This window comes from Oncorhynchus mykiss, chromosome 30, assembly GCF_057628025.1.
Source record: "Oncorhynchus mykiss isolate SJ-2025 chromosome 30, ASM5762802v1, whole genome shotgun sequence".
NCBI lineage: Eukaryota > Metazoa > Chordata > Actinopteri > Salmoniformes > Salmonidae > Oncorhynchus > Oncorhynchus mykiss.
The window spans coordinates 16,210,512-16,236,317 of NC_143051.1; the positions used below are offsets into that span (position 1 = coordinate 16,210,512).

At 43.8% G+C, this 25,806-nt stretch overlaps 1 protein-coding gene across 4 annotated transcripts in view; it reads left to right on the forward strand.

Annotated features, from left to right (window-relative positions):
* Positions 1-18,617, forward strand: part of LOC110488016 (pyruvate dehydrogenase (acetyl-transferring) kinase isozyme 2, mitochondrial) — a 29,987-nt gene extending 11,370 nt beyond the window's left edge. For 2 of the 4 annotated variants that reach the window (XM_021559967.3, XM_090227654.1), the window contains 9 exons: positions 4,442-4,513; positions 5,002-5,186; positions 7,569-7,658; positions 8,246-8,323; positions 10,125-10,201; positions 10,304-10,402; positions 10,711-10,824; positions 12,921-13,034; positions 13,607-18,617. In XM_021559967.3, the coding sequence (XP_021415642.3) occupies positions 4,442-4,513; positions 5,002-5,186; positions 7,569-7,658; positions 8,246-8,323; positions 10,125-10,201; positions 10,304-10,402; positions 10,711-10,824; positions 12,921-13,034; positions 13,607-13,750 (973 nt within the window). In that variant the 3' untranslated portion in view covers positions 13,751-18,617. The remainder of the gene's footprint in view (positions 1-4,441; positions 4,514-5,001; positions 5,187-7,568; positions 7,659-8,245; positions 8,324-10,124; positions 10,202-10,303; positions 10,403-10,710; positions 10,825-12,920; positions 13,035-13,606) is intronic. The other 2 variants (XR_016493522.1, XR_016493523.1) reach the window with 1 other exon arrangement.
* Positions 18,618-25,806: the final 7,189 nt, after the last annotated feature.

The window sequence follows — 25,806 nt, forward strand, 5'->3', positions numbered from 1 at the left end:
CCCCTGAGGGGTCCCCGTGTTGAGGATCAGCGTGGCAGATGTCTTGTTGCCTACCCTTACCACCTGGGGGGCAGCCTGTCGGGAAGTCCAGGATCCAGTTGCACAGGGAGGTATTTTGTCCCAGGGTCCCGAGCTTAGTGATGAGCTTTGAGGGCACTATGGTGTTGAACGCTGAGCTGTAGTCAATGAACAGCATTCTCACGTAGGTGTTCCTTTTGTCCAGGTGGGAAAGGGTTTTGTGGAGTGCAATAGAGATTGCGTCATCTGTGGATAAGTTGGGGCGGTATGCAAATTGGAGTGGGTCTAGGTTTTCTGGGATGATGGACAATGTGCATCGTCTGGATTAGTGAGTGAGTGACAGTCAGAGGGATTTGTCATTTGGAAAAATGGTTACTTGCAATTGTGTTCTCTTATTGAAACAACATACTTTCCTAAAATAAATGGTGCTAGTGATATCTATGATATGTTACTTCACCATTTTCGAGAAATTAATTTGTCTATTTCCTAGATGGGTAAAACCATCAGATAACTACTATGCAATGGCATGTCAGTTGAACCTCTGAAATAGGGCAATAACTTATTGTTAGTAGAGGTCGACCGATTAATCGGAATGGCCGATTAATTAGGGCCGAATTCAAGTTTTCATAACAATCGGAAATCGGTATTTTGGGACACCGATTTGGCCGATTTTGATTTATTTATTTATGATTATTTATTTTTTACACCTTTTATTTAATCTTTATTTAACTAGGCAGGTCAGTTATTTTCAATGACGGCCTAGGAACGGTGGGTTAACCGCCTTGTTCAGGGGCAGAACGACAGATTTTTACCTTGTCAGCTCGGGAATTCAATCTTGCAATCTTACAGTTAACTAGTCCAACGCTCTAACCACCTGATTACATTGCACTCCACGAGGAGCCTGCCTGTTATGCGAATGCAGTAAGCCAAGGTAAGTTGCTAGCTAGCATTAAACTTATCTTATAAAAAACAATCAATCAATCATAATCACTAGTTAACTACACATGGTTGATGATATTACTAGTTTATCTAGCGTGTCCTGCGTTGCATATAATCGATGCAGTGCGTATCGTTGCTCCAATGTGTACCTAACCATAAACATCAATTCCTTTCTTAAAATCAATACACAGAAGTATATATTTTAAACCTGCATATTTAGCTAAAAGAAATCCAGGTTAGCAGGCAATATTAACCTTGTGAAATTGTGTCACTTCTCTTGTGTTCATTGCACGCAGAGTCAGGGTATATGCAACAGTTTGGGCCGGCTAATTTGCCAGAATTTTACGTAATTATGACTTAACGTTGAAGGTTGTGCAATGTAACAGGAATATTTAGACTAATGGATGCCACCCGTTAGATAAAATACAGAACGGTTCCGTATTTCACTGAAAGAATAAACGTCTTGTTTTCGAGATGATAGTTTCCGGATTCAACCATATTAATGACCTAAGGCTCGTATTTCTGTGTGTTATTATGTTATAACTAATTCTATGATTTGATAGAGCAGTCTGACTGAGCGGTGGTAGGCAGCAGCAGGCTCGTAAGCATTCATTCAAACAGCACTTTTGTGTGTTTTACCAGCAGCTCTTCGTTGTGCTTCAAGCATTGCCCTGTTTATGACTTCAAGCCTATCAACTCTCGAGATTAGGCTGGTGTAACCGATGTGAAATGGCTAGCTAGTTAGCGGGGTGCGTGCTAATAGCGTTTCAAACGTCACTCGCTCTGAGACTTGGAGTGGTTGTTCCCCTTGCTCTGCATGGGTAACGCTGCTTCAAGGGTGGCTGTTGTCGATGTGTTCCTGGTTCGAGCCCAGGTAGGAGCGAGGAGAGGGACGGAAGCTATACTGTTACACTGGCAATACTAAAGTGCCTATAAGAACATCCAATAGTCAAAGGTTAATGAAATACAAATAGTCCTATAATTCCTATAATAAGTACAACCTAAAACTTCTTACCTGGGAATATTGAAGAGTCATGTTAAAAGGAACCACCAGCTTTCATATGTTCTCATGTTCTGAGCAAGGAGCTGAAACGTTAGCTTTCTTACATAGCACATATTGCACTTTTACTTTCTTCTCCAACACTTTGTTTTTGCATTATTTAAACCAAATTGAACATGTTTCATTATTTATTTGAGGCTAAGTTCATTTCATTGATGTATTATATTAAGTTAAAATAAATGTTAATTCGGTATTTGTCATTATTACAAATAAATAAAAACAATTGGCCGATTTAATGAGTATCAGCTTTTTTTGGTCCTCCAATAATTGGTATCGGTATCAGCGTTGAAAAATCATAATCGGTCTACCTCTAAAAGTTAGTCCCAAATTGCACCCTATTCCCTACCTAGTGCACTACTTTTGACCATTGCCTTAGAGGCCCTTGTCAAAAGTAGTGCACTATATTGGGAATAGGGTAACATTTGGGACACTACCGCTGTGATAGATGACCAGTACAGAACCATACTGTATGTGCCGACGTTATTGGCAATGTCATGGTACGGCAGATATTTATAAACTGGGTCTAAATGTAGCTGTCTACGTCATCGCTACTCTATTGAGGCTATTTTCATATCCAGGCTGTGGCTTTTTCCATCAACAATATTGATTTGGCATTTATTTAGCTTGGGTAGTGGTGACTGGCATCAACAAATGTTACAGGTAAACTTTGTAATTCAAGATAGTTAGCCTAATATATCTGTTAAAGTATGTAGCCAATGCAACAGCTGTGTTAGTAGAGTGGGAGGGTTCAAGGTCAATTGGTGGACAGAGGGTTTGAAAACAGTCAGCCACTCTGATCTCTCACCTACCTTCCTGACTATCTTCAAGTCACTGAAGTCAGTACAATTTAACTTACAGCTTCACAGCCTCTTAACTAGGCCTTAATAGTGACTTCTCTGACCAAACTAGTAGGCTGATAAGTAGGCTACTAAAATGCTTACTGGTTTAACTTAGGAGGCCTTCTTCCACTAGGTCAGAAGTATTTAGGGTTTGCTGTACAGAGAGAATATTTAGGTTTTGAGAGGATGAAAATTGTGAGGAATGTTTTTACATCGGAGGGAACATGATGGCCCAAATGGCACCCTATTCCCTATTTAGTGCACTACTTTTTACCAAGGCCCATATGGCTCTTGTCAAAAGTAGTGCACTATATAGGGAATAGGCCTAGTCTGCATGTCCCAAATGGCACCCTATCTCCAGTCACAAGTAGCCCTAGTTATTATAGCATGTATAAACACACCCTTTGGTTTCCATGGTCACTACAAGAGAGTCAGAGGCCGTTCCCAAATAGAATTCTGAGATTTCCAACAGTGGAACGCCAGGAGTCAACGAGGAACTCCAGGAGTCAACGAGGAACCGAACAGTCCAAAGGGATTAGCTGAAGGAAAGAAGTGCCCTGGTTTTTGGCTTCTATTGGCCACATTCTCAGGGCAGAATTCAATGAAGACCTTTATTTCGGCCCCACTTTGAAAGAAACTTCAAAAGTTTAATGAAGCATTAATATAACCTTTTATTATGCTTGTAGATACTTCAGAAATCATTCATTCATAAGAAAATGTCTTGCTACACTTCCAAGCACATTTCTTATAAATGCTTAATGAATGCTCTATCAAATCAAATGTATTTATAAAGCCCTTCTTACATCAGCTGATATCCCAAAGTGCTGTACAGAAACCCATCCTTAAACCCCAAACAGCAAGCAATGCAGATGTAGAAGCACAGTGGCTAGGAAAAACTCAATAGAAAGGCAGGAACTTAGGAATAAACTTAGAGAGGAACTGAGGGGTGGCCAGTCCTCTTCTGACTATGCCGGGTGGAGATTATAAGAGTACATGGCCATTAAGGCCAGATTGTTCTTCAAGATGTACAAACGTTCATAGATGACCAGTAGCGTCAAATAATAATCACTGGTTGTAGAGGGTGCAACAGGTCAGCACCTCAGGAATAAATGTCAGTTGGCTTTTCATAGCCAAACATTCAGAGGTTGTGACAGCAGGTGCGGTAGAGAGAGAGAGTTGAAAACAGCAGGTCTGGGACAAGGTAGCACGTCCGGTGAACAGGTCAGGGTTCCATAGCCGCAGGCAGAACGGTTGAAAATGGAGCAGCAGCATGACCAGGTGGACTGGGGACAGCCAGGAGTCATCAGGCCAGGTAGTCCTGAGGCATGGTCCTAGGGCTCAGGTCCTCCGGAGGGAAGGAAGAGGGCGATAGAGGGAGCATACATAAATTCACACAGGTCACCAGGTAAGAAAGGATAATTACCCCAGATATAACAGACTGACCCTAGCCCCCCAGCACATAGACTATTGCAACATAGATACTGGAGGCTGCTTTAAGAATACGCTGTATGAATACCCTATAAAGCCTGATGTATTAGTGTTTCCCTGTGTAATCTAACCAGTCTTCTGTGTTGTATTCCTACAGGTATGCAACAAGTCTGATGGAGATAGTGGGCTTCCTGGAGAAAGAGCCCGATGATAAAAAGATCCTGAAGAAGTAAGTCAATTACACACAGTGACATCCAGCAGATAGGTAGTAGCCTTGTCTTGCTACTGTTCAGCACGTCTCATTAGATAACTGAATCATAGTTCATTCAGGAAAGGAAAGATAGTCTTTCTCTAAGCTCAGCCCATTAATAGCTACTTCCTTTAACTGAATAATAGATTGATTATTATCTGTAATCTTAATCTGGAATGGAACGTGATCTGATGGATAAACACTTCAACCATAACTCTGGCTCTACTGCATACAGAATAGAATGATTTACAGGCTTTCGCAAAATATGGTTTTGAGTTGGTAGCAACCTTGCAGGTGTTAGTGAATGACTGGATGAACGGATGGCTGGATGATGAATGAATGAAGTTTGACATCTATCCACCCAGCTACGTATCTTAGGTTCCTTTCATGGTAGCGTGTTGGAATGTGCCGAGTTGTGAACCTAAGACCCAGCATTAAAACCCCTTTCCTGTCCTGTCTCCCCTCAGGTTCACTGAGACGCTGGTGAACATCAGGAACCGCCACAACAACGTGGTTACCACCATGGCACAGGGAGTGGTGGAGTACAAGGATGCCTTTGGCTCCGACCCTGTGACCAATCAGAACGTCCAGTACTTCTTGGATCGCTTCTACATGAGCCGCATCTCCACACGCATGATCATGAACCAGCACTGTCAGTATACAATACTAAATATACACTGAGGGTACCAAGCATTTGGAACATCTCCCTAATATTGAGTTGCACCCCCCCCCTTTTGCCCTCAGAACAGCCTCAATTAGCTGAGGTATGGGCTCTACAAGGTGTTGAAAGCCTTCCACAGGGATGCTGACTCCAATATGTCAAGTTGGCTGGATGGCCTTTGGGTGGTGGATTATCTTGATACACACAGGAAACTGTTGAGTGTGAAAAACCCAGCAGTGTTGATGTTCTTGACACACTCAAACCGGTGCGCCAGGCATACCCCATTCAAAGGCACTTAAATATTTTGTCTTGCCCATTCATCCTCTGAATGGCACACATATGCAATCCATGTCTCAATTGTCTCAAGGCTTAAGAGTCCTCCTTTAACCTGTCTCCTCCCCTTCATCTATACTGATTGAAGTGGATTTATCAAGTGACATCAATAAGGGATCATAGCTTTCACCTGATCAGTCTTAGTCATGGAAAGAGCAGGTGTAATGTTTTGTACACTCAGTGTATACCATACTACTATAATAATATATTAATATACAGTGCATTCGTAAAGTATTCAGACCCCTTGACTTTTTACGTTACAGCCTTATTCAAAAATGGTTTAAATGGTTTTTTCCCCTCGTAAATCTACACACAATACCACATAATGCCAAAGCAAAAACAGGTTTTTAGAAAAAAAAAAAAAAAATGTAATGTAATAATGAAATATCATATTCATTATTCAGACCCTTTACTCAGCGATTACAGCCTCGAGTCTTCCTGGCACGTCTCTATTTGGGGAGTTTCTCTTATTCTTCTCTGCAGATCCTCTGTCAGGTTGGATGGGGACCATAACTGCACAGCTATTTTCAGGTCTCTCCAGAGATGTTCAATCGGGTTCAAGTCCGGACTCTGGCTGGGCCACTCAAAGACATTAAGAGACTTGTCCCGAAGCCAATCCTTCGTTGACTTGGCTGTGTGCTTGGGGTTGTTGTCTTGGGTCCTGAGTGCTCTGGAGCAGGTTTTCATCAAGTATCTTTCTCTATGTTGCTCTGTTAATCTTTTCCTCGATCTTGACTAGTCTCCCAGTCCCTGCTGCTGAAAAACATCCCCACAGCATGATGCTGCCACCACCATGCCTCACCGTAGGGATGGTGCCAGGTTTCCTCCAGATGTGACGCTTGGCATTCAGGCCAAAGAGTTCAATATTAGTTTCATCAGACCAGAGAATCTTGTTTCTCACGGTCTGAGAGTCCTTTCGGTGCCTTTTGGCAAACTCCAAGCGGGCTGTCGTGCCTTTCAGCGAGGAGTGGATTCCATCTGGCCACTCTACCTTAAAGACCTGATTGGTAGTGTGTTGCAGAGATGGTTGTCCTTCTGGAAGGTTCTCCCATCTCCACAAAAGAAGTCTGGAGCTCTGTCAGAGTGACCATCGGGTTCTTGGTCACCTCCCTGAACAAGGCCCTTCTCCCCTGATTGCTCAGTTTGGCCAGGCGGCCAGCTCTAGGAAGAGTCTTGGTGGTTTCAAACTTCTTCCATTTAAGAATGATAGAGGCCACTGTGTTCTTGGGGACCTTAATGCTGTAGACAATTTTTGGTACCCTTCCCCAGATCTGTGCCTCGGCACAATCCTGTTTCGGAGCCATACGGACCAATCCTTCGACCTCAACTGTGTCTGTCTTTCCAAATCATGTCACATCAATTGAATTTAGCACAGGTGGACTCCAATCAAGTTGTAGAAACATCTCAAGGATGATCAATGGAAACAGGATGCACCTGAGTTCAATTTCGAGTCTCATACCAAAGGGTCTCAATACTTATTGTAACGTGGTAATGTTGAACCCAAGAACAGAGAATGAACCAGACCAGGAAACGGCGACCTGAGAAAACGTAAAGACTTTACTTGGAAAAAATAAACAAAACAATACAGGAAACTCAAAAACCAAAACAATAAACACTAGTACTCAATCTACACGGGGGAGACATACAAGAAACTAAATCCATGAGCTAACAAAAGGGAACAGAAAACACCTCTCTTAAAGGGGAAGCAATAATGAAATAAAAAGAAACACCTGGGTATCAAACAAAGTCTCTAGGGGCGTCTCTGCCGCCCTCTGGTACCCGGAGGAACCATGACACTTATGCAATGCATTTGTTTTCGCTTTGTCATTATGGGGTATTTATTTAGATTTTTTTTTATATATATATTTTTTAAAGCAATTTTAGAATAAGTCTGTAACCTAACAAAATGTGGAAAATGTGAAGGGATCTGAATACTTTCCGAATGCACTGTATACCATACTCAAAAGTACCATTGTGACGTGTTTTTGAATCGGCATCCAGGTGTGGTTATTACCACATGAATTTCATGTACCTATTCAGCTCTCATCTTTGATGGAAGCGCCAACCCCGCCCATCCCAAGCACATTGGCACCATCGACCCTGACTGCGCCGTGACGGAGGTGGTAAAAGGTGCTGTCCCTCATCAGCTACAACATGCCACACAAACACACACTATACTTAGTCCCGAGATAACAAACTTGATTTACAGGAGTAATCTCACCATCTTTCTCACTGCTACAGTAGGTGGTTGTGAACATGTCTGAACATGTCATCCTAGAAGTCGTTTGAGCTGACATCAAAATAACATAATTCACGATTCGTGTAGGCCGGCTCTGGCCCAACCCATCAGTTTCTGTGACCAATCAGAACGGTTTGAAGAAGAAGTTGCAGAGGAGGGACTCCTCTTGGAGAGGAAAACGTTAGTGGGCGTGGCGTTGGGCCAGAGCGATGTGGATTGGTAGCCAGGCAACCTTTTCACCTTGATCTGCACAGAATATAAATTCTCCTGTAATTTTAAACACAGTAGAAGATGTGTGTAAACGTAATAATTTTTAAATGGATACAGAGACAGACGGTTCTCCACCTGTCCCTGTTGCTACATGTCATTTTGTCTAGTTTATTATTCTACTTTTGTAACGGTTATTACATTTAGTTGTTATGGTAACTAGATTGAATGTCAGTGTACTACAGTCCTAGTTTTGTCTGTCTGTTCCCAGATGCCTTTGATAGCTCCAAGATGCTCTGTGAACAGTACTACATGACCTCGCCAGAGATTGACCTCACACAAGTCAACGGTAAATCACATTCTATACCGGGCTGAACAGACCTTGGTTCAGTTTGTATTTGTTTCCCTTCAAATACTTTAGCTGCTCTTGATTGAGCTGTAGTAGCTGTGCTTGGTTGAGCTTGCCTGGCTCAATTGATCCAATAGAATAGTCCCAGAAGTATAAACCAGCCCAGCTGGCACTGCTGATGGGCTCAATCAAATGCACAAAGTATTTGAAATCTTTCAAATACTATTTGGTGTCAGGTCTGTTTGATACAACATTATGCAGTCACATGTTGTATTGTGCCAATCGAAAGGAGAATGGCCAGAGAATCTTGAAGCTGTTTCTAGTTCTCCTATTTCTAAAATAGTAACATTTGGGAAGCCTGTGGGGGTTGGTAGCCTAGCAGTTAAGAGCGTCGGGCCAGTAACCTAAAGGTCGCTGGTCCGAATCCCCAAGCCAACTAGGTGAAAAATCTGTTGATGTGCTCTTGAGCAAGGCACTTAACTAATTGCTCCTGTAAATTGCTCTGGATAAGAGAGACTGCTAAATGACCAACAATTAAATGTAAGATTAGGTTTACAGAAACAATCTGCAAGGTCATATTTGCATTGTGAGTCATTTGAGGTTTGGCTAGGTTTCAGTTAAGTTTATTTATCTGCGAGTGGGTTGGGTATTCTTGATCTCGCATTCAATTCCTATTTGTCTACTCAATTTGGGGCGCAATTTGCTAAGTGTGTGTGTTTGTTTGCACAGGCTAGACTGTGTAAGTGTTGTTCAGAGATATTTAGTGGTGTTCAGAGATTGTGTTTTCTGTATCTGAGGCACACAGACTTTGAACCACAGGCAGCCATGTCTACAGAGAACCATTCATTCATACATGTCAGTTACATAGAAGTCAATAAGTATTGAATGTATACCTGTGTATCGCCCCTGTGTAGGTTATATGTGTCGCATGAACAGGATAACAGCCAATAGCACCACTTCAAAAGTCTAACCATGACAAATAATCACCTTTGCCTAAACTAGATCAAATCCAGATGTCATTTGGTGCCCAAACATACATCCCAGCCATAAAATAGCATCACCTACATCTAATACATTACATTGGGGTGTTGAACAGTCACATTAGAATTAATGATTCATCATAGCTTGCCTTTGGTCAATGTGCACCAAATCAATCCCCACCAGTTTATCTGTCTCCAGCAGTCAGCAGCAGTGGAACAGAACAGCAACAAGACCCTTGCTACATGCTCAGTCTTGTCGCCGGGCAGATTTCTCTCAGGGAAGCGTCCAAGTCCAACTCTTAATAATAAACCTCAGTTCACCCAAATTCAGCTATTTTAATAGTCACCATGTTAAATGAGCCATAAAAAAGGAAAACAAGGTCTGTTCATGGGCTTGGTTGGTAGTAGCCTTGTCCCCAGGGCCCAGTTTTTCCAAGTCATCTGTCTGGATTTCCCCTATCGAATGGGATTCAATGCATAAAAATAGAATGAATAGAAGGAACAAATTGTTGACTTGAATGGGGACTCCCATTATATTTATATGCATTGAATCCTGTCCGAAATAGACAATATTTTTTTTAAAACTGGGCCCTAGCCAACAAAAATGGCTGGTAACGAGATTAGTTTGGCAGAAGAGTAAATTCTGAATTTGATAGTGGTTATTGAGTTGAGTTGTGCATGTTATGCATTTGCAATAAGATGTGAAAGTTGCTTTTAGTTTCTAGTAACTTCTATTCTCAGTTGTGTATGTTATACATTTTCAATAAGTCTAAGTCATGTTTGGTTTGGAGTCATTTGGAGTAATGCTCAGTGTTCCTCAGCCAAAGGTCCTGACCAGCCTCTTCGTATTGTCTATGTTCCTTCCCATCTCTACCACATGCTGTTTGAGCTCTTCAAGGTACACCAAACATGTCCTTACTATGTCACTTTTATTTATATGACCTCAATTTGATTCATATTACTTTGTCATTTTCTCAAGCAATGGTTGTTTTGTTTCCAGAACGCCATGAGAGCAACAGTGGAGACTCATGAAATGGCCCTGCATCTCCCGCCGGTCAAAGTCCGAGTCTCACTGGGCAGTGAGGACCTAACAATCAAGGTAAACAAAGGCTCAGAGAGTATTAACCATCCACCATCACAATGAGACATGACACATCACATTCACAGCATACAAAAGGTAGTGCATGCACATCCAACATCCTTCCACACATGCAGGTTGGAAATAATACCATGGGACATAGACGCCTAGTGTGTACAGTTGAATGTGTATATTTGTCTATGAATACGTACAGTATTACTATAGATTTCCTGCTAGGTCCTAATATGATATTTGGGGAGACAACAGGAAGATCGGCTGGAACCGAGAGTGGATCAGATCTGTAACGTTGTTGTTGTTGTTGTTTCTAGATATCAGATCGAGGAGGCGGAGTTCCCCTGAGGAAGATAGAGCGTTTGTTCAGTTACATGTACTCCACCGCCCCCAGCCCCGTCGATATTGACAACAGCCGCAATGCACCACTGGTAACACCCTGTCCTGGTGCCATTTAAACTATATAGTTGAATAGTGCATTCGGAAAGTATTCAGAGCTTGACTTTTTCCACATTTTGTTACGTTACAGGCTTATTCTAAAATGTATTAAATCATTTTTTCCGTCATCAATCTACACGTAATACCCACTTAAATAACATCCATCTGATGCATCTGAATGTGGGAAGACTCATCATGTCACCAGCTTGTGATAGAGCCCAGTCCTCATAACCTAGCTTACTACTCCACTCTGTGATCCATCAACAGGCATTTATTTATTTATTTTTTATTTCACCTTTATTTAACCAGGTAGGCTAGTTGAGAACAAGTTCTCATTTACAACTGCGACCTGGCCAAGATGAAGCAAAGCAGTGTGACACAAACAACAACATAGAGTTACACATGGAATACACATACACATAGTCATATAGCCTAACCTACCACTCCAGACCCTTTACTCAGTACTTTGTTGAACCACCTTTGGCAGCGATTACAGCCTTGAGTCTTCTTGGGTATGACGCTATGAGCTTGGCACACCTGTATTTGGGGATTTTCTTCCATTCTTCTCTGCAGATCCTCTCAAGCTCTGCCAGGTTGGATGGGGAGTATCGCTTTACAGCTATTTTCAGGCCACTCAAGGACATTCAGAGACTTGTCCCGAAACAGATCCTACATTGTCTTCGCCCCAGTCTGATGTCCTGAGCGCTGTGGAGCAGGTTTTCATCAAGGATCTCTCTCTACTTTGCTTCGTTCATCTTTCTCTTGATCCTGACTAGTATCCCAGTCCCTGTTGCTGAGAAATATCTCCAAAGCATGATGCTGCCACCACCATGCTTCACCGTAGGGATGGTGCCAAATTTCCTCCAGATGTGACACTTGGTATTCAGGCCAAAGAGTTCAATCTTGGTTTCATCAGACCAGAAAATCTTGTTTCTCATGGTCTGAGGTTGCTTTTGGAAAACTCCAAGCGGGCTGTCATGTATCTTTTACTGAGGAGTGGCTTCCGTATGGCAACTACCATAAAGGCCTGATTGTTGGAGTGCTGCAGAGCTGGTTGTCCTTCTGGAAGGTTCTCCCATCTCCACAGAGGAACTCTGGAGCTCTGTCAGAGTGACTATCAGGTTCTTGGTCACCTCCCTGATTGCTCAGTTTGGCCGGGCGGCTAGCTCTAGGAAGAGTCTTGGTGGTTCCAAACTTCTTCTTCCATTTAAGAATGATAGAGGCCACTGTATTCTTGCGGACCTTCAATCCTACAGAAATGTTTTGGTACTCTTCCCCAGATCTGTGCCTCAACTCAATCCTGTCTCGGAGCTCTACGGACAATTCCTTCGATCTCATTGCTTCCTTTTTGCTCTGACATGCACTTTCAACTATGGGACCTTATATAGACAGACAGGTGTTTGCCTTTCCAAATCATGTCCAATCAATTGAATTTACCACAGGTGAACTCCAATCAAGTTGTAGAAACATCTCAAGGATGATCAATGGAAACAGGATGCACCGGAGCTCAATTTCGAGTCTCATAGCAAAGGGTCTGAATACTTATGTGAATAAGGTATTTATGTTTTTTATTTCAAAAAACCTGTTTTCGCTTTGTCATTATTATTGTGTGTAGATTGAGGAGTACATTTATTTATTTAATCAATTTTAGAATAAGGCTGTAACGTAACAAAATGTGTAGGGGAAGGGGTCTGAATACTTTCCGAATGCACTGTATACAATGTATACTATATAATGTATACAATTAACCTAAACTACTGACTACTTGATTTAAGCCTATGACTTTGGCAGTTTGGTCACATGTTAGAGAGACATTTATTTTTCAATTGAATCAAGCGCCTGCTGTTTATTTTATCTCTAGGACCTCTATTTTATCTCTAAAATGTAAACCGCAACCAAGTCAATACTGACTAAAATGTCAACTGTGAGCCAACAGTAGTGAACACGGTTGTAAATAATCAGAATTACAAACTGGACTGGACTGTTCATTCATTGCCCTGGGTTAAAAGTGTAACTGAGTTCTTGTCTGTGATTGTTCAGAGTGAGTTTAACTCTTTGTGTCCCTGGCTCTGGCTCTGGTTCTCTGTAGGCTGGTTTTGGCTACGGTCTTCCCATCTCCCGTCTCTATGCCAAGTACTTCCAGGGAGACCTGCAGCTCTACTCCATGGAGGGATATGGGACGTCAGCTGTCATCTACCTGAAGGTAACACTTCTACGCATGGAATTTATTAGTTCAACAGCCTTAACTTGTTGTCTTGTTCTACATCTAAACAATGATGGTGTTTTTGAAGTATGTAGGTTCATTTTCAATATTGGTTCACGTGCAACAGTATGGCTCACAGAGTTATAATGTAAGCTCACTCTGTCCTATTCATTCAAAACATACCGTTATGTTAAACATGGCTACCTAGTACCCAATTCTCATGTAATTCCATTACCCACTTAAATAACTTCCATCTGATGCATCTGAATGTGGGTCATGATGGAAGACTCCTCATGTGACCAGCTTGTGATAGAGCCATATCCTCATCATCTAACTTACCACTCCACTCTGTGCTCCATTACCAGGCCTTGTACTTATATAACCTAACCTACCACTTCACTCTTTGCTCCATTAACATGCCTTGTACTTGTATAACCTACCACTCCACTCTGTGCTTAATTAACAGGCCTTGTACTTGTACAACCTAACCTACCACTCCACTCTGTGCTCCATTAACAGGCCTTGTACTTATATAACCTAACCTACCACTCCACTCTGTGCTCCATTAACAGGCCTTGTCCTCAGAGTCTGTGGAAAGACTTCCTGTTTACAACCAGTCAGCCATAAGGCATTACCAGACGAGCAATGAGGCAGATGACTGGTGCATGCCCAGCAAGGATCCCAAGAAGCTGGGGAAGTATGAGAGGAGAAGTTAACCAAACAGATGGAGAGAGAGAGCTCAGATAACATGAAGAGCGGAGGAGCAGGAGGAAAGAAAGAAGAAGAGGAGGATGACTGAAAGGAGGAATGGAATGATGATTCATAATCAGAAACTGACAGAAGGTACCCAGTTGTACTGTGTGTGTGCGCGTGTGTGAGATATCTGGATTCTTCGCAATGGAGATTCTCATCCAGCACTTGAAGTGGAAAAACACATTCAGGTTGGAGGCATTTCAATGGCAATACCAGGATCTCTATTCAATACCAGGATCTCTAGTCAATACCAGGATCTCTATTCAAAACCAGGATCTCTATTCAAAACCAAGATTTCTATTCAATACCAAGATTTCTATTCAATACCAAGATTTCTATTCAATACCAAGATTTCTATTCAATACCAGGATCTCTATTCAATAAGTGACTTTGTGAATGTTACAGTCAGAAACAGGGCCATAAACTACTCACAATCACATCTCACCTTTTGCTTTCATTTAGCCACACGTTTCAGGTATTCATTTCACTCACTTATTTTAACATTATGACACTGAATCAGTGTAAAAAAATCTAGCATTTTGTTTAAAAGGTGTATTTTAGTTTGTAACTGATCATTTAATTTATTAAACGCCTGAATTTGGTTATACAGTGATATAAGCGGCAGGGTAACCTAGTGGTTAGAGCGTTGGACTAGTAATCGAAAGGTTGAAAGTTCATATCCCCGAGCTGACAAGGTACAAATCTGTTGTTCTGCCCCTGAACAGGCAGTTAACCCACTGTTCCTAGGCTTTCATTGAAAATAAGAATTTGTTCTTAACTGACTTGCCTAGTTAAATAATGGTTAAATAAATAAAAAGCTGCACTATCACAGTAGTATTGTCTGTGATACTACATTTTAGGTTTTGTATCTAGTGTTCTCTAAACTCTTCACTTACGGCTACAGTATGCAGCTAGAACACTGAGCTCCATGGACGCAGATAGATATAGTGTGTCAGTCAGAGACATGTCAAGGCCATGCTGTCAGTCGATGGGTTTTCTCTGGTTACCCTTCTACTACAGGATGTTCTATGGGTACATAGTGGTCAACAAATGTTATTTTCAACATACTATGTAGATTCCATATAGTTTCAACTCTGAGCATTTCACCTTTTTGTTTTTTACTGCTTACAAATATTCGTCAATCTCGGAAGTTTAGACAGACGTTTATCTCCAATGTTTTTTGGGGCCTAAAGGGAATTTAGTAGAATCAACTGTAAATCTTGGTGACTCATTTTTTTGTTCTACCCTCACTTGTTGAATAAGACAAGAGCTCAAACATTCATTCAAGGTTTCCTATGAAGACAGAAAATAGATATTGAAGACATTGAGGTATCTAGTACATTTACTCTAAACCAAGTCCAACTGAGTTTAAGTATAAGTTATGTGAATATTGAGATACATTTTCTATCATTCTGTTATATTTTTCAATGACTAAAACGATTGCATTTTAGAGGCCGGCTAGGTCTTTTATACATTAAGTATTTATTGAATAACGTTGTGTGCCAGAGAGCAAAATGGGAGTATTATCACATTTCTGTCATTAGGGACACGGTAAGACTGAGTTGAATCAAATGTTTGACTGGTGCCCAGTGTGGGTATTCTTTGATGTGTTAACTGGAGCAGTCATTACAACATTTAATTTCCTGGTATACACTAAATAGTCACTATTATTACACTCCTTAGCAATAAGAAATCACATAAAAGACTATGTACACTTACTACCATTTAATCCAATAACAGCTAAGTATTTGTAACTAGTCAATATTTGTATGTGCATTGAAACAAAACAAAAATAGTTTGAGACTAACACTGAAGTGCCAACTTTTATTTCTCTCTTTCTGGTTTTTAACATGTATGGTTTTAAATCACACGATCTCGGGATGTTGAAGGCATTTCATATTTTTCAATGTATCACCCACCCACCCAGTAAGTGCTGTGATGTCATATTTAATCGACCTGGGAGGAGTTATCTATCAACGGAAGTTGCTGATTGGACCTCACACGGTGGGCGGAGTCCTAACTTGAGATTATTGCACATCATTTATTATTGTTGCCGTGAATAGATTATTTACCAATATACATTATTTGGGTTATGGGCAACCATCTAATGTCAGGACTTCAGTCTAATTGAATTCTAACTGAATAACAATAGTGGTTATCTGCTTATTTTAAGCATCTTTAGGTTGTTCAATAAAATGCAGCTCTTTATGTAGTTCTCACTCTGCCTTTTGTCCCTCTGCCAGAGCCTTCAGAAAGTATTCATACCCCTTGACGTAGTCCACATTTTGTTGAGTTACAGCCTGCATTCAAAATGCATTAAATAAATAAAACATCTCACACACAATACCCCATGATAACAGTGAAAACATGTTTGTAGAAAGTTTAGCAAATGTATTTAAAATGAAATACAGGAAAATCTCATTTACATAGGTATTCACACCCATGTTTCAATACATTGTAGAAGCACATTTGGCGGCGATTTCAGCTTTGAGTCATATTGGGTATGTCTGATCAGCTTTGAGTCGTCTTGGGTATGTCTGTATCAGTTTTGAGTCGTCTTGGGTATGTCTGTATCAGTTTTGAGTCGTCTTGGGTATGTCTGTATCAGCTTTGAGTCGTCTTGGGTATGTCTGTATCAGCTTTGAGTCGTCTTGGGTATGTCTGATCAGCTTTGCACATCTGGATTTGGGGATTTTCTCCCATTCTTCCTTACAGATTTTCTCAAACTCTTAAGTTAGATGGGGAAAGGCGGTGAACAGAAATCTTCAAGTCTTTCCAAAGATTTTCAATAGGATTCAAGTCTGGGCTTTGGCTGGCACACTCAAGGACTTTCACATTCTTGTTCTGAAGCCATTGCAGCGTTGCTTTGGCTGTATGCTTGAGGTCGTTGTCCTGTTGGTACGTAAATCTTCGCCCCAGTCTGTTGTTTGCACTCTGAAGCAGGTTCTTAATGATTTGACTGTATTTGGCTCCATTCATTGTTCCCTGTATATCCTTAAGTCTCCCAGTCCCTGCCACTGAAAAGCATCCCCCATAGCATGATGCTGCCACCACCATGCTTCACAATAGGGATGGTTTTCTTTTACACATAGCACTTTGCATTCAGGCCAAATAATAAATGTGTCTCATCAGACCACATCATCCTTCAGCCTTATGACCTGTCTTTCACGTGCTGTCGTATGCCTTTTTCTCAGGAGTGGCTTCCGTCTGGCCACTCTCCCATAAAGCCCAGCTTGGTGAAGTGCTGTAGAGACTGTTGTCCTGGTGGCAGGGTCTCCCATCACAGCCATTGAACTCTGAAGTAATGTCTGACCAAGGTCCTTCTTGCCCAGTTGATCAGTTTGGTCAGCTCTAGTCTAGATGGAAAAAAATATGGAACTATTTCCCAATGATGGAGACCACTGTGCTCTTGGAAACGTTCAACACTCTAGAAATTGTTTTATACCCTTCACCAGATATACAGTGAGCTTCATTTTGTTGTTTTGGCTCTGTGCAGACTGTCAGGTTTAATTTGAAGGTATTTTGATCTACATATGGTGAACCGGCCCATATTCATAGCATGCAATGACTACATCAAGCTCTTCAAACTGGCTGGATGCATTTGCTATTTGTTTTAGTTGTTTGATTATCTTGTGCCCATTGGAAAATAATGGTAAATGTATTGTGTCATTTTCGAGTCACTTTTATTTTAAATAAGAATAGAATATGTTTCTAAACATCCTTACATGTTTTACCTCCCCTGATATTGTAATGGTGAAAGGTTAGCATGTGTTGGGGGTATGATATTTGTGCATGCTTGGAATATGGGACCAAATACTCAACTTTTGACTATTTAATACACAAGTGAATTCGTCCCAATACTTTTGGTCCCCTAGAATTGGGGGAACATGTACAAAAAGTGCTGTAATTTCTAAACGGTTCACCCTATGGATGAAAATACCCTCAAATTACAGTCGGCACTTTAACCTCTTAGTCATTGTATCATTTCAAATCCAAAGTGCTGGAGTACAGAGCCAAAACCACCAATATTTCATTATCTCAAGACTTTGAGCTTACTGTATGCCTAAAAACAATCTCAGCGATCGGACAGTTCCTTGGACTTCATGGTATAGTTTCTGCTCTGACATGCCCTGTCAACTGTGGGACTTATATAGACAGGTGTGTTTCTTTCTAAATCATGTCCAAACAAATGGATTGGCCACAGGTGACATCTCAAGGATGATGGAAGGACATTTGGATGCACCTGAGCTCAATCTGGAGTGTGTGCAAAGGGGTGTGAATACTTATGTAAATTTGATATTTCTATATTTCATTTTCCAAAAATGTATAAAAACATGTTTTTACTTCATCGTTATGGGGTATTGTGTGTAGATGAATGAGAAACATATTTTGATTATTTTTTAATTCAGCCTGTAACAACATAATGTGGAATAAGTCAAGGGGTATGAATACTTTCTGAATGCGCTGTATGTGCCTGCAGTGCTTCCATTTAGCAGCCTTTGCAAGTGCTTCAGCTTCAGTCAGAAAGTGATTATGGTAACAACAATTTCTCTCTACTAACTACAGTATTGATTCACTCCTGTATTCATTTGTTTTTTAGATTTGTTTTTCATTAAAAAAGGACCTGATTTTTAAGGGTTGATGATCAATGTTTTCCCTCATCGCTATTCTTTGATCCTATCATGTTGTCAAGGCCGATTTGTTACAAACTGAATCAGAGGGGAAGGTTCTGACAGTACAGTCAAGTTTACCATGTGGATAACTGATAAGAACTACCAACTGTATCAACTACCATCGCTGAACACAGCATAATAAAACACATTTAAAACACTTTCACTTGTTATTATTGGACTAACCCCTGTTCTGACCGTTCTGGAACTAACCCTGTCTCCTCTTACTGACAGTCAGTAGTGAACTTGACCTCTGGTACCCTGACCAAACCTGCATCCTAAAGGCCTCTCCAGTGCTGTACTGCCAGGCTACCCACTTCCCATGTGTGTCTGAGAGTGTTGACAACACACACAAACCTTTTGCTTACATTTCACAGAGTGCAATCAGTTGATCTAAACTTAGCAAAAAAAGAAACATCCTCTCACTGTCAACTGCGTTTATTTTCAGAAAACTTGTTTAAATATTTGTACATAAGATTCAACAACTGAGACATAAACTGAACAAGTTCCATAGACATGTGACTAACAAAAATGGAATAATGTGTCCCTGAACAAATGGGGGGGGGGGAATCAAAAGTAACAGCTGCATTAAGTACATGTGCATCTCCTCCTCATGGACTACACCATATTTGCCCGTTCTTGCTGTGAGATGTTACCCACTCTTCCACCAAGGCACCTGCAAGTTCCCGGACATTTCTGGGGGGGGTGGCCCTAGCCCTCACCCTCCGATCCAACAGATCCCTGACGTGCTCAGGGCTCTTTCCTGTCCATGGCAGAACACTGACAGTCCTGTCTTGCAGGAAATCATGCACAGAACAAGCAGTATGGCTGTTGGCATTGTCATGCTGGAGGGTCATGTCAGGATGAGCCTGCAGGAAGGGTACCACATGAGGGAGGAGGATGTCTTCCCTGTAACTCTCAGCGTTGAGATTGCCTAAAATGACAAGCTCAGTCCGATGATGTTGTGACACACCACCCCAGACCATGACGGACCCTCCACCTCCAAATCAATCCCACTCCAGAGTACAGGCCTCGGTGTAACGCTCATTCCTTCGACGATAAATGCAAATCCGACCATCACCCCTGGTGAGACAAAACTGCGACTCGTCAGTGAAGAGCACTTTTTGACAGTCCTGTCTGGTCCAGCGACGGTGGGTTTGTGCCCATAGTCGATGTTGTTGCCGGTGATGTCTGGTGAGGACCTGCCTTACAACAGGCCTACTACAAGCCATCATTCCAGCCTCTCTCAGCCTGTTGTGGAGAATCTGAGTACTGATGGAGGGATTGTGCGTTCCTGGTGTAACTCGGGCAGTTGTTGCCACCCTGTACCTGTCCTGCAGATGTGATGTTCGGATGTACCGATCCTGTGCAGGTGTTGTTACATGTGGTCTGCCACTGCGAGGACGATCAGCTGTCCGTCCTGTCTCCCTGTAGTGCTGTCTTAGGCGTCTCACAGTACGGACATTGCAATTTATTGCCCTGGCCACATCTGCAGTCCTCATGCCTCCTTGCAGCATGCCTAAGGCACATTCACGCAAATGAGCAGAGACCCGCACACTGCTCTTGATAGTATCACTGCTCTTGCTAGTACTGTATCACTGCTCTTGATAGTATCACTGCTCTTGCTAGTACTGTATCACTGCTCTTGATAGTATCACTGCTCTTGCTAGTACTATATCACTGCTGTTGCTAGTATCATGGCTCTTGATAGTATCACTGCTCTTGCTAGTACTATATCACTGCTGTTGCTAGTATCATGGCTCTTGATAGTATCACTGTTCTTGCTAGTACTATATCACTGCTGTTGCTAGTATCATGGCTCTTGATAGTATCACTGTTCTTGCTAGTACTGTATCACTGCTCTTGATAGTATCACTGCTCTTGCTAGTATCACGGATCTTGATAGTATCACTGCTCTTGCTAGTACTATATCACTGCTGTTGCTAGTATCATGGCTCTTGCCAGTCCACCCACATCCGTTCAATGCGATGTCTACATAAGGGTGTAAATTATAAACACTCACAAAAGCTCTGATATTGAGGCCAATATGTAAAGGTTAATAAAGAGCAGTGGTACTAGCAAGAGCAGTGTGCGGGTTTCACATTTTTCTCATGTTATTCAACTGTTACCATGCACCTGCAACAAAGATAGATAGCTCAGATGTGCAAGTGCCTTTTGAATTTTAAATATAGGCAACTTAAAAGTTTTATATCATAACATTTTGACTTGAAAGCTTTTGGACATCAGAGCAACGTCAAGGGAATGCTATTTGAGTCAGAAAAATATATTCCTATGATATGTAAGATATAGACCACCTTGGAGAAAGCCTATCCAACTGACTATTGGAACAAGACTTAAACATAACTGATATGGGCATAAGATGGAGGGAGTGTTTGAACATAAAGATGAGGGCTATGGTAGTGGTGAGAGCTATGGTAGTGATGAGGGCTATGGTAGTGGTCAGGGCTATGGTAGTGGTGAGAGCTATGGTAGTGATGAGGACTATGGTAGTGGTGAGGACTATGGTAGTGGTGAGGACTATGGTAGTGGTGAGGGCTATGGTAGTGATGAGGACTATGGTAGTGGTGAGGGCTATGGTAGTGGTGAGGGCTATGGTAGTGGTGAGGGCTATGGTAGTGGTGAGGGCTATGGTAGTGGTGAGGGCTATGGTAGTGGTCAGGGCTATGGTAGTGGTGAGGACTATGGTACTGGTGAGGACTATGGTAGTGGTGAGGACTATGGTAGTGGTGAGGGCTATGGTAGTGGTGAGGGCTATGGTAGTGGTGAGGGCTATGGTAGTGGTGAGGACTATGGTAGTGGTGAGGACTATGGTAGTGGTGAGGACTATGGTAGTGGTGAGGGCTATGGTAGTGGTGAGGACTATGGTAGTGGTGAGGACTATGGTAGTGGTGAGGGCTATGGTAGTGGTGAGGGCTATGGTAGTGGTGAGGGCTATGGTAGTGGTGAGGACTATGGTAGTGGTGAGGGCTATGGTAGTGGTGAGGACTATGGTAGTGGTGAGGGCTATGGTAGTGGTGAGGGCTATGGTAGTGGTGAGGACTATGGTAGTGGTGAGGGCTATGGTAGTGGTGAGGACTATGGTAGTGGTGAGGACTATGGTAGTGGTGAGGGCTATGGTAGTGGTGAGGACTATGGTAGTGGTGAGGGCTATGGTGGTGGTGAGGGCTATGGTGGTGGTGAGGGCTATGGTAGTGGTGAGGGCTATGGTGAGGGCTATGGTAGTGGTGAGGGCTATGGTAGTGGTGAGGACTATGGTGAGGGCTATGGTAGTGGTGAGGTCTAATGTAGTGGTGAGGACTATGGTGAGGACTATGGTAGTGGTGAGGGCTATGGTAGTGGTGAGGACTATGGTAGTGGTGAGGACTATGGTAGTGGTGAGGGCTATGGTAGTGGTGAGGGCTAGGGTGAGGACTATGGTAGTGGTGAGGACTATGGTAGTGGTGAGGACTATGGTAGTGGTGAGGGCTATGGTGGTGGTGAGGGCTATGGTAGTGGTGAGGGCTATGGTAGTGGTGAGGGCTATGGTATTGGTGAGGGCTATGGTAGTGGTGAGGGCTATGGTAGTGGTGAGGGCTATAGTAGTGGTGAGGACTATGGTAGTGGTGAGGGCTATGGTAGTGGTGAGGGCTATGGTAGTGGTGAGGATTATGGTAGTGGTGAGGGCTATGGTAGTGGTGAGGGCTAATGTAGTAGTGAGGGCTATGGTAGTGGTGAGGGCTATGGTAGTGGTGAGGACTATGGTAGTGGTGAGGGCTATGGTAGTGGTGAGGGCTATGGTAGTGGTGAGGACTATGGTAGTGGTGAGGGCTATGGTAGTGGTGAGGACTATGGTAGTGGTGAGGGCAACGGTAGTGGTGAGGGCTATGGTAGTGGTGAGGACTATGTTAGTGGTGAGGGCTATGGTAGTGGTGAGGGCTATGGTAGTGGTGAGGACTATGGTAGTGGTGAGGACTATGGTAGTGGTGAGGACTATGGTAGTGGTGAGGGCTATGGTGAGGGCTATGGTAGTGGTGAGGGCTATGGTAGTGGTGAGGGCTATGGTGAGGGCTATGGTAGTGGTGAGGGGTGTGGTGAGGGCTATGGTAGTGGTGAGGACTGGTAGTGGTGAGGACTATGATAGTGGTGAGGGCTATGGTAGTGGTGAGGACTATGGTAGTGGTGAGGGCTAATGTAGTGGTGAGGGCTATGGTAGTGGTGAGGGCTATGGTAGTGGTGAGGACTATGGTAGTGGTGAGGGCAATGGTAGTGGTGAGGGCTATGGTAGTGGTGAGGACTATGTTAGTGGTGAGGGCTATGGTAGTGGTGAGGACTATGGTAGTGGTGAGGACTATGTTAGTGGTTAGGGCTATGGTAGTGGTGAGGGCTAATGTTGTGGTGAGGTCTATGGTAGTGGTGAGGGCAATGGTGGTGGTGAGGGCTATGGTAGTGGTGAGGACTATGGTAGTGGTGAGGGCTATGGTAGTGGTGAGGACTATGTTAGTGGTGAGGGCTATGGTAGTGGTGAGGGCTATGGTAGTGGTGAGGACTATGGTAGTGGTGAGGACTATGGTAGGTGTGAGGGCTATGGTGAGGGCTATGGTAGTGGTGAGGGCTATGGTAGTGGTGAGGGCTATGGTGAGGGCTATGGTAGTGGTGAGGGGTGTGGTGAGGGCTATGGTAGTGGTGAGGACTGGTAGTGGTGAGGACTATGGTAGTGGTGAGGGCTAATGTAGTGGTGAGGGCTAATGTAGTGGTGAGGGCTATGGTAGTGGTGAGGGCTATGGTAGTGGTGAGGACTATGGTAGTGGTGAGGGCTAATGTAGTGGTGAGGACTATGGTGAGGACTATGGTAGTGGTGAGGGCTATGGTAGTGGTGAGGACTATGGTAGTGGTGAGGACTATGGTGGTGGTGAGGGCTATGGTAGTGGTGAGGGCTATGGTAGTGGTGAGGACTATGGTAGTGGTGAGGGCTATGGTAGTGGTGAGGGCAATGGTAGTGGTGAGGGCTATGGTAGTGGTGAGGGCTATGGTAGTGGTGAGGACTATGTTAGTGGTGAGGGCTATGGTAGTGGTGAGGGCTATGGTAGTGGTGAGGACTATGGTAGTGGTGAGGACTATGGTAGTGGTGAGGACTATGGTAGTGGTGAGGGCTATGGTGAGGGCTATGGTAGTGGTGAGGGCTATGGTAGTGGTGAGGGCTATGGTGAGGGCTATTGTAGTGGTGAGGGGTGTGGTGAGGGCTATGGTAGTGGTGAGGACTGGTAGTGGTGAGGACTATGGTAGTGGTGAGGACTATGGTAGTGGTGAGGACTATGGTAGTGGTGAGGACTATGGTAGGTGTGAGGGCTATGGTGAGGGCTATGGTAGTGGTGAGGGCTATGGTGAGGGCTATGGTAGTGGTGAGGGGTGTGGTGAGGGCTATGGTAGTGGTGAGGACTGGTAGTGGTGAGGACTATGGTAGTGGTGAGGACTATGGTAGTGGTGAGGGCTAATGTAGTGGTGAGGGCTAATGTAGTGGTGAGGGCTATGGTAGTGGTGAGGGCTATGGTAGTGGTGAGGGCTATGGTAGTGGTGAGGACTATGGTAGTGGTGAGGGCTAATGTAGTGGTGAGGACTATGGTGAGGACTATGGTAGTGGTGAGGGCTATGGTAGTGGTGAGGACTATGGTAGTGGTGAGGACTATGGTGGTGGTGAGGGCTATGGTAGTGGTGAGGGCTATGGTAGTGGTGAGGACTATGGTAGTGGTGAGGGCTATGGTAGTGGTGAGGGCAATGGTAGTGGTGAGGGCTATGGTAGTGGTGAGGGCTATGGTAGTGGTGAGGACTATGTTAGTGGTGAGGGCTATGGTAGTGGTGAGGGCTATGGTAGTGGTGAGGACTATGGTAGTGGTGAGGACTATGGTAGTGGTGAGGACTATGGTAGTGGTGAGGGCTATGGTGAGGGCTATGGTAGTGGTGAGGGCTATGGTAGTGGTGAGGGCTATGGTGAGGGCTATGGTAGTGGTGAGGGGTGTGGTGAGGGCTATGGTAGTGGTGAGGACTATGGTAGTGGTGAGGACTATGGTAGTGGTGAGGACTATGGTAGTGGTGAGGGCTAATGTAGTGGTGAGGGCTAATGTAGTGGTGAGGGCTATGGTAGTGGTGAGGGCTATGGTAGTGGTGAGGGCTATGGTAGTGGTGAGGACTATGGTAGTGGTGAGGGCTAATGTAGTGGTGAGGACTATGGTGAGGACTATGGTAGTGGTGAGGGCTATGGTAGTGGTGAGGACTATGGTAGTGGTGAGGGCTATGGTAGTGGTGAGGACTATGGTAGTGGTGAGGGCAATGGTAGTGGTGAGGGCTATGGTAGTGGTGAGGACTATGTTAGTGGTGAGGGCTATGGTAGTGGTGAGGACTATGGTAGTGGTGAGGACTATGTTAGTGGTTAGGGCTATGGTAGTGGTGAGGGCTAATGTTGTGGTGAGGTCTATGGTAGTGGTGAGGGCAATGGTGGTGGTGAGGGCTATGGTAGTGGTGAGGGCTATGGTGAGGGCTATGGTAGTGGTGAGGGCTATGGTAGTGGTGAGGATTATGGTGAGGACTATGGTAGTGGTGAGGGCTATGGTAGTGGTGAGGACTATGGTAGTGGTGAGGACTATGGTAGTGGTGAGGGCTATGGTAGTGGTGAGGGCTATGGTGAGGACTATGGTAGTGGTGAGGACTATGGTAGTGGTGAGGGCTATGGTGGTGGTGAGGGCTATGGTAGTGGTGAGGGCTATGGTAGTGGTGAGGGCTAATGTAGTGGTGAGGGCTATGGTAGTGGTGAGGGCTATGGTAGTGGTGAGGGCTAATGTAGTGGTGAGGGCTATGGTAGTGGTGAGGGCTATGGTAGTGGTGAGGACTATGGTAGTGGTGAGGGCTATGGTAGTGGTGAGGGCTATGGTAGTGGTGAGGATTATGGTAGTGGTGAGGGCTATGGTAGTGGTGAGGGCTATGGTAGTGGTGAGGGCTAATGTAGTGGTGAGGGCTATGGTAGTGGTGAGGGCTATGGTAGTGGTGAGGACTATGGTAGTGGTGAGGACTATGGTAGTGGTGAGGACTATGGTAGTGGTGAGGGCTATGGTAGTGGTGAGGGCTATGGTGAGGGCTATGGTAGTGGTGAGGGCTATGGTAGTGGTGAGGACTATTGTAGTGGTGAGGGCTATGGTAGTGGTGAGGGCTATGGTGAGGGCTATGGTAGTGGTGAGGGCTATGGTAGTGGTGAGGGCTATGGTAGTGGTGAGGGGTGTGGTAAGGGCTATGGTAGTGGTGAGGACTGGTAGTGGTGAGGACTATGATAGTGGTGAGGGCTATGGTAGTGGTGAGGACTA